At 41.4% G+C, this 9860-nt stretch overlaps 1 protein-coding gene across 4 annotated transcripts in view; it reads left to right on the forward strand.

Moving 5' to 3' along the window:
• The window catches only part of LOC143766528 (uncharacterized), a 40856-nt gene extending 33588 nt beyond the window's left edge, over positions 1-7268 (forward strand). For 3 of the 4 annotated variants that reach the window (XM_077254288.1, XM_077254290.1, XM_077254291.1), the window contains exons 2-7: positions 778-927; positions 1057-1245; positions 1328-1451; positions 1535-1632; positions 2307-2397; positions 5353-7268. In XM_077254288.1, coding sequence (XP_077110403.1) covers positions 856-927; positions 1057-1245; positions 1328-1451; positions 1535-1632; positions 2307-2397; positions 5353-6539 — 1761 coding nt within the window. In that variant the 5' untranslated portion in view covers positions 778-855 and the 3' untranslated portion in view covers positions 6540-7268. The remainder of the gene's footprint in view (positions 1-777; positions 928-1056; positions 1246-1327; positions 1452-1534; positions 1633-2306; positions 2398-5352) is intronic. The other variant, XM_077254292.1, reaches the window with a different exon arrangement.
• The last annotated feature ends 2592 nt before the right edge of the window (positions 7269-9860 follow it).

Consider the following 9860-nt stretch of genomic DNA (forward strand, 5'->3'; position numbering starts at 1 on the left):
GCAAAACAGGGGTCGGTAAAAACCGACCCCGATCATGTTCTTTGGGGTCTCGGCTACCCCGACAGCCGAGACCCCAAATATCTTCCGGGTGCTGGCCGGCGGGCGCACTGCGCATGTGCCCGCCATTTTTTGGCTGGAACAAGATGGCGGCGCCCATCGGGAGCCATGAGGAGCACCGGGGGAGACAGGTGAGTATTGGGGGGACCCCATTTCTCTGTCCTCTGATGTGCGTCCACTGATGAGGACAGAGAAATTAAATGGGAAATCGCGTTTTTGTTTATTTTTTGCCGACCGCCGGTAAATGGTTAATTACTGGCGATCGCAACTCAGGGGTCGGTAAAAAAAAACCCCGGATCATGTTCTCTCGGGTCTCGGCTACCCCCGGTAACCAAGACCCCAGAGAAAATCCGACTCTGGGGGGCGCCATTCACTTTTTCCACAGCGCCGTTAGTTAACGGCGCTGTGGTTTAAGTACCCTTAACTACCGCCGTTAAAAGGCGTATCGGCGGTTAAGGGGTTAATGTTCGCAATATTTTTAGTCTGGTGTATTAGATGGGCTGTGCAAAATTTCACTCAAACTGGGTCAAAAATGTGGTTTTGTATTCCATGGGGAACCCAGATGGGGTACCCAGATGGGGTTCACAGATTTTCTGCTTTATATATAGATTTAAAGAAGAAAGGTAAATACTGTAAAATAATAAATCTCATAAATAATAAATCTCATATGTTTCCATTATTATTACACAGGATTTCATGATGTTACATCTTCTCATTCAGGTCCCTACAATATCGGATCCTCTCAATGAAGATCTTCTATACAAGAGAATTTTCCTGATTTACCCATCCAGGAAGGATATGGACAAAGACAAGATGGTGGAGAGGATATTACACCTCACCCTAGAGATCCTCTTCCGGCTTACTGGAGAGGTGAGGGATTCTGATGACGTCACATTACATCATTCTTATCTATGGGAATAACAGATGGACAGAACTGGAGAGGTGAGGATTCTGGTACTGTCTGTAGTGAGATTTATTAATGTGTCTCTCCATAACCAGGATTACACAGTAGTGAAGAAGACCTCTAGTGAGTGCTGTCAGGACCCTGTGTCTGAGGGATGGGGAAGACCCCTGAGCTCAATCACGGGACCTGCACCTCAATCCCTAATGCATGAGGACATCAATGACCAGAAGATCCTGAAGATCCTAGAACTCACCTACAAGATGATTGAGCTGCTGACTGGAGAGGTGACACTGTTGGGAATGCTTCGACGTTTTACAGTAATGCTATGAAGGGATTGGGGGATGACAGTATCATTGTATGTGTCAGGTTCCTATAAGGTGTCAGGATGTCGCCGTCTATTTCTCCATGGAGGAGTGGGAGTATTTAGAAGGACGCAAAGATCTGTGCAAGGATATTATGATGGAGGTTCCCCAGCCCCTCACATCACCAGGTAATAGACAGGACTAAATACACATGGTCTATAATTATCTGTATGTAAAGAATAAATTCGGTCCCTGTATGTGTTTTCTCCAGATCTATCCAGTAAGAGGACAACACCAGAGAGATGTCCCTGTCCTCTTCTTCCACGGGAGTGTAAACAAGAAGATCCCAATGTTCCTCAGGATCATCAGGTAGATAGAGAGAAGGTGTCATGACATCTCTCCTACGATGTGTAGATGGCTGTGAAGGTCTTGTGCTCAGTCTTGTTTTATTCACCAGTATTATATGTTTTATACTTGTGTAATAAGAACGGTGGAGATGGCAGGATTAGAACTGATCATATGTGAAGAGATGACCGTAGGCACTACTATCGGGAGTGGTGCTCAAGTAGGTGCCCAAACCTTGTAATTATGAAAAGTAACTTGGCACACATGTGATCAGATGCTTGTGTGGTTTAATAAGAAGAGAGTACATACAAACGTTTCGGTCATAGACCTTCTTCAATGTACCTCTCTCAGAGAGTCTATTTGGTGAGCGGATTTTTTTTGGGGAAGTTAGTCCCCTTTATGCGTCTGATGGTGGTAACTATGGTCTGAGCGTGAGTGAGGCACTACGATGTCTCCGTCCAGGACGCGGTGTCCACCGCTTGTCCTCAGTGTGTCACCACACACCAAAATCCGCTCACCAAATAGACTCTCTGAGAGAGGTACATTGAAGAAGGTCTATGACCGAAACGTTTGTATGTACTCTCTTCTTATTAAACCACACAAGCATCTGATCACGTGTGTGCCAAGTTACTTTTCATAGAACTGATCATAGACGTGACTTCTCCATCTGTCTGTGTCTTTTACAATATTTGTTTCAGGGTGAAGATCTGACCCATATTAATACTACAGAGACATATGTGAGGGGTGATGAGTGGTGTAAAGAGGAGATTCCTACATATGACTACCCAGGTGAGAAGTAACCACTAAATGCAGAGAAGTCACAGATTCTTCTCAGTCATCGGCTGTGAGTGCCTTATCAGTGGTGTAGTCGGCCGTATCACAATCGTGTGATCACCATTTTGCCTCTAGGCCAGAACATTATCCTCCATCCAAAACTGTTCAAATGACTTTGGGCATTAAAAGACCCTTTCCATAGAACTTACCACCTGGAGGGTAATGATGCTGTTGGCTTCTTATTGGGTGAATCTACTGTCTCTCCCTCTACCTTCTCTTTTTTCTTGCCAATCTTCTCTATTATGATAGTTAACATTAAATGTGCAGTGGGGCCAAGTGTGAATTTCTGTATACTAACAATAGCGTTTCCTTTCATCCTGACTTTTAATTTCTTTCAAAATCAACTAACTTCAAGAAGGATTTTGATAAACTCCATAAAAGACATTACACCTGTGCCATGATATATCTTCAAGCTGTGCGCGGCTTATGTCTGTAATATACATTTATTTGTGCCTGCAGAAGATGTACTGGCATGGCTCAAGCCCTGGTTTCATGGATTCACTCCACATCATACATTTCATTACCGTATTTTTTGGACTATAAGATGCACTTTTTTCCTCCAAAAATGTGGAGGAAAATGTGGGGTGCTTCTTTTAGTCCGGATGTACCTTCTCTGGCTGTGATGGGGAGGTGGGGGAGCAGCAGGTCACAGGACGTAGGAGCCGGTGGCTACAGCATACTCCTGTGCCCACTGCTAAAGAGAAATGAATATTCACTGCATTCCACGCCCATGGGAGTGGAAAGCAGTGAATATTCATTTCTATTTAATAGCGGGCACGCTGTTAGCTGCAGCCACAGGGCATTCTCATGTGCCCGCTACTTAAGGGAATGAACATTGACTGTTCTCCACTCCCGTAGGTGTAGAATGCAGTGAATATTTATTCCCTTTAGTAGCAGGGACACGTGAATACCCGGCAGCTGCAGGAAGCCTGCAGCTAACACTGTGCTTGCTACTAAAGAGCAATGAATACTCACTGCCCTCCATGTACATAGTCCTGGCATGGGGAGCAGCGAGTATTCTGGCAGCTGTCCTTCGGCTTGTAATCAGCACATGACGACCCTGCCATGCGCTTCTTACAAGCTTAAAGCAGCTGCTGGCACTGTAACAAGACGCTGCAAGGGAGCACAGAAAGGTAAGTAATGTTCTGTTTAAAAAAAAAAAAAAATTCTGATGGTGTCCTGCATAAAAGGACAGAGATGGGGGCCCTGCATACCAGGATAGGGATGTGTGCCATGCATTCCAGGGTAGGTATGAGGGGGCAATGCATACCAGGATAGGGATGAGGGGAACATATATACCAGGATAGGAGATATTAAGCACAGAATTGACCACGTTTTTTTGCTTCAAATTTTTTTTCTTATTTCCTCCTCTAAAACCAAGGTGCATTTTATAGTCAGAAAAATATGGTATGTTTTCAATTCTAAGAAATTCAGATTACTGCACAATCTCTCCTGAAATGGGGAACACTAATACTTTCTCTACTCTTCTGGTCAGGATTCATTGTGGCTCCAATGGTCCACCATAAATGAGTGCAACTCCCGTTAAGTGTTGGAACTCTCCCCTCATACATACGTTGTTGTTGATGTTTTTTTTTTTACTCTTTTTCTACAAGTTTATCTGTATGATAGATTGATTATGGTGGGATCTGCCTGCCTTTCTTATCTGAGTCTGTAACTCCGTGGTGGTCTTTAAAAAAGTTCTCCATTGCCTCTTCCAAATGCTCCAGATCTAAATTTATAACAACATCAGCTCGGCACTATTATAAATAGTTCTCTTTAAATGAATAGTTCTTCTTGAAACTCATGCGATAGAAAATATTGTCCATTACGATCGTTTATATTGCCAAGAACCACTGAGACCCCAAAGAGGTTTTACCATTAGTTACTCATTTTTTTATACTTAAAAAGACTATTCAGCTTGATTATTTCATTAGATGTGTTATTGTCTATAGTCACAGTTTAACCCATCACTCATTAACGTCTTTAACACCTCTACATCTGGACTTACACACACACTGCTAGATTGGGCCACATTGATACTTGCTTTTCTGTAGTATGAGATGTCAAGAAGAATAGTCAGGTAGTTTGGCCACAACCGGGAGGGCAGAGAAAATACAAAATCAGAAGACGCAAGAGTAGTCAGTATCTAGGAAAGAAAGTAGAGGTTTGTGGATGATTTCCGCGCTTGCTGATCAATAATGAGACGTATATCCCAGGTTGTCAAATGGATCGTGGTTTATTCTACGCGTTTCAAAGTATAAAAGACTTCTTCATCAGGAAAGCCAATACTAGTGACTATTTTGACTCTACAGCCACTTTCCTATAATTAGAGTGCAGTGGAAGTTGGAGAGTAAAAATTGCAAATATACCATTTTATTACCCATCATATAGTGTGCTCCAGAAGACACATGCACCTTAAATTAAGTGGGTTCTTCTCGCTATAATAATGCCAAATACTTGGATGCTAAATGTGGTTTGAGCACACTTCAAGACTCAGAAGCGAGGGTGAAATTTGACTTTGGGAGAGCGGATATTACTGGATTGGTTAATGGAAGCCATGTTGCTTTTCAAGAGCCTTTGAGCCAATAACAATGTAGAAACCACTGTATTTCCATTGACAGATGATGTTTGTTTTTGTAAAATGAGTTGAACTTTTTACTGGTATTATTTTTGTCCACATAACATTTCTTTGTGGCTTTTTATTCCATTTTTGGGAGGCAGAATAAACAAACAGTTGAACACCACGCTCCACTGGTTCATGCCATGAGGTTTTCTATTAGACTGCGAACTGTCATTTTCTTGATGAATAATTCAAATTTTTTTTACATAACTTGCTATTTTTACTGACAGTTTAAGTAGAAATGTTCAAAAATATTTTATTGAAAAATTAGTAATTGGTTTTATTTTTAGCAGATGTACCAGACTGTACCAGGAGATCAGAGGGACAGCTGACATCTTCAATTTTTAAATCAGATGATCTTGAGATCCCACAGGATACAACTGAAGTGAATAGCATTACTCCAGATATACCATCATCCCTTCGCAGCAAAGATCTGTCATCTGATCCTATGAATCAGGTCCTAATTTTTGATTCATTACCGCCTACTAAGGAAAATGAGAGTCATAAAATAAGCATTAAAAAACAAACTGCTCCTAAAGAAAAGAAGCAATTTTCACCTTCAGAATATGGAAATAGCTTTCCCCTTCAAAAATATTTTCTTAAACATCAAACAATTCACACAGCAGAGAACAGATTTTCTTGTTCCAAGTGTCAGAAATATTTCAACCAGCAATCAGATCTTGCTATACACCAGAAAACTTACACAAGGGAGAAGTCTTTTTCATGTTCAGAATGTGGAAAATGCTTTGTGGATAAATCATATTTTCGAACTCACACAGATGAGAAACCATTATTCTGTTCAGAATGTGGGAAATATTTTACACTGAAATCACATTTTGTTAAGCACCAGAGAATTCACACAGGGGAGAAGCCTTTTTCCTGTTCAGAATGTGGTAAATGTTTTAACAAAAAATCAATTCTTGTTATACACCAGAGAACTCACACAGGGGAGAAGCCTTTTTCATGTTCAGAATGTGGGAAATGCTTTAACTGGAAAGGGAATCTTGTTATACACCAAAGAACTCACACAGGGGAGAAGCCTTTTTCTTGTTCCGAATGTAGAAAAAGTTTTAACGATAGATCAAGTTTGGTTAAGCACCAGAGAACTCACACTGGTGAGAAGCCTTTTTCATGTTCAGAATGTGGGAAATGTTTTAATCAGAAACCAGATTTGGTTAAGCACCAAAGAACCCACACAGGGGAGAAGCCTTTTTCATGTTCAGAATGTGGGAAATATTTTAACCAGAAATGCAGTCTTGTTATCCACCAGAGAATTCACACAGGGGAGAAGCCTTTTTCATGTTCAGAATGTGGGAAATGTTTTAACCATAAATCAGATTGTGTTAAGCACCAGAGAACCCACACAGGGGAGAAGCCTTTTTCATGTTCAGATTGTGGGAAACGATTTACCCGAAAAGCGCATCTTGATCACCACCAGAGAACCCACATAGGGGAGAAACCTTTTTCATGCTCTTAATGTGGGAAACATTTTAAATGGAAATTGCATTTTCTTAAAGGGGTCGTCATCATGTTTGGCCTTGATAAAATTAAAAAAATCATTTTCAACTTCCGTGCCGGTGCTCTTTCAGCAGTATTGGCACACTCGCTCCTGGGGCTCATGAGGTTGCAGGAAGGCTGCAACTTCTCTTTGACTTCTTATTGTTCGATTTTTCCAAATTGTGGAACAATGGACCCATCGCTAATTAGACGCAGGGCTCACATGACCTAACAACATTACATGAGCCCCCGAAATACAAATGCTGGAACCGCTCCAGAATGGGAGGGTTATATAAGTTTTTTTATTTTAACAGAACCAAACATAAGGAATGAGAAGTCAAAATCCCACACAGTGGAGAAGTTATTATCATACCTAGAGTGTGTAAAATTAATTACTGGAAAATCGTATTTTGTTGATCAAAAATAACTCAGACGGGAAGAAGCATTATACATTATTAGCAAATTGTACAAAAATATATAACAAACAGATGTATAATTAAATGAGAAAGGGAAATTATTTTAGAACTTACCATATTTCTTGGACTATAAGACACACACTTTTTTTAGTCAGATAATTTTTATTAAGAAAATTATACATTAACTTTTTTACAAAGACATCAGTAGCACAAAGATATTTTTAATGTTACATGATATCATTATATATTATTGTTATACATACAATACAATAAAGTTGTCATCTTCTTCCAAGGATTCGTTTTTTTTATTTAAACAAACTAATACTCCCCCCCTTTCCCCAATAACACTCCAGAGAAAACAGTATATTTTTTATGATGCATATACTTTAGAATATCTGCCATTCAGTTATAATACTTAGTTTGTATGTGTAATGACCATATCTTTATAATTTAACCTGGACTGATCATATCACAAGTGTTCCTGGAGCCAGAAATTGCCATATGTTATCTCTCAGGAGTACTCCAGATGGCAGGCCTGGAACATTCAACCAGGATCCCTAGATGTTGTCAAATTTCATGGTTGTTTTTCTCTTTCTGTATACCCCTTTATCCAACCAAATAATATTGTTTATCATATTTACTAACTCATTAACTGTCGGTGGTTGAGTGTCTAGCCAATGTTGTGCAATACGTTTGCAATACAATGCAATGCAATGCATGCATGATACAATGGTCAACAAAGACCTACAGCCATCGCTGATTCAAAATTAACTGATTCTTCCAAATATTCCAAAAAGCTTATTGTGGGGTCTGCTTGGATTTGCACACCAAATACCATTTTTATTAAGATATTGTGATTTCTCCAGTATGAGCTCAATCTCCTGCACTCCCAGAACATGTGTGCATCCTTAGTTCCTCATCTTAGACAATCGCCCCATATAATGCTCCATACAGTTTATGATGGGCTCCATAAGATGCTCCATATTAAAATATGCCCCATACAAATGCTGATTATGACCCATAAGATGCTCCATAGACACATTTGCCCCGTATAATGCTCCACAAATGTGGGTTATGGCCCCATGAGATGCTCCATAGAGATATTTGCCCCATATAATGCTGCATATGGCCCATACAGATATTTGCCCCATATAATGCTGCACATGGCCCCATACAGATATTTGCCCCATATAATGCTGCACATGGCCCCATAAGATGCTCCATACAGATAATTGCCCCATATAATGCTGCACATGGCCCCATAAGATGCTCCATACAGATATTTGCCCCATATGATGTTGCTGCACTTAAAAAAAAAAAAAAAAAAATACATACTCACCTCTCAGGCCCCCGACACTTGCTATACTCACCTTTCCCGTTCCACCGCTGACCGCCTCTGTGTCTTCCCCGTCCTCTGCACTGACGCTCAGACAGAGGTCGGTGCGCACTAATCGTGTCATCACGCCCTCTGGCCGGAGCATCACTGCAGAGGATGCGGAAGAAGGAGCGGCACCAACGGTGGAACGGGGAGCAGGTGAATATTACGAGTATAAGCCGAGAGGGTTACTTTCAGCCCAAAAAAGTGGGCTAAAAATCTCGGATTATACTCGAGTATTTACGGTAATCTATTGTGAAGTGCCAAGGGGAGAAGTACTAGAAAACAGATATGTTTCTCCCCGTTTCATTTCATATGTCTCCCAGTATTGATTGTGAAGCTGTTTATTTCACTGTAAACCGGTCCTGGTTTCTTTATGATCAGCGTGGAAAGGACTGGTGCTTCCCCTCCACACATGCAGTCCAGGTTTTGGTGTCCTGACTGCTTCAGCTGAAATAATCAGGAGCTGCTAGGATCTCGCTCTCTCATCTGCTGGTCTGGGAAGCTGACACAGTAAGAGTGCATGAACTTCTTTGTTGTTGTGTAGGTTTATTTTGTAGTTAGAACCTTATTGTTAGTTAGTAGCCAGACGGCCTTAGACATTTTATTTCATGTTTTGTATGACAAGTGTGCACAATAAATACGCCTGGCACATATCTGTGTGGAACTCACCAGCCTGATATTGTCCATTGTGACTCCATAGCCACCTGCTTGGGCCAAAGCAAAAATCCCTGTTGAGCTATATTCCCACAAATGGTGCTTCGAATGCGGGCAATTGTGGCTATTGGACTGTGACTGCAGAGAAAGCGCTCTGTATATGTCCTGGCTGAAAGCTCCTGTGCTTTTGAAGAGCCAAGAGTCCAGTAATATGGAGGAACTAGTGAAACAGTTATTGCAGGCAAATGTTCAACAACAGCAGACCAATATGTACTTCCAGCAAGCCCTGGACCAGCAAAACCATATTCAGCAAGAGCAGTTGAATGCAATAAAGCAGGCTTTGGTTCGACAGCCCCGAGATGAGGGGGATCATGCACAAAGTGTTGCTAGTGCGCGGAAAGCTGTACAAAAGACTCTGCTTAAAATGACTGCTGACGATGATGTGGAAGCGTATCTCACAGTATTTGAACGTATTGCAGAACGTGAGCATTTACCGGTGGACAGATGGACTGAAGTGGTTGCTCCATTTCTGAGCAGAGATCCACAAAAGGCCTATTACGATCTAAGTGGAGTGGATGCTATGGACTATACCAAATTAAAAGGTGAAATCCTGGCGAGGCTGGGAGTAAACACATATGTACGAGCACAGAGGGTACATTTATGGACTTTTGTGAAGCATCAGCCAGCCCGCTCACAAATGCATGATCTCGTCCATCTAGTAAAAAAAATGGTTGCAACCAGAGACTTTGACATCCACACAGATGGTGGAACGTGTTGTTCTAGACAAGTACCTGCGGTCCTTACCCGCTAAGATACAGAGGTGGGTTGGACATGGTGACCCATCTACAGTCGA

Source organism: Ranitomeya variabilis, chromosome 4 (assembly GCF_051348905.1).
Source record: "Ranitomeya variabilis isolate aRanVar5 chromosome 4, aRanVar5.hap1, whole genome shotgun sequence".
In the NCBI taxonomy this organism is placed as follows: Eukaryota; Metazoa; Chordata; class Amphibia; order Anura; family Dendrobatidae; genus Ranitomeya; species Ranitomeya variabilis.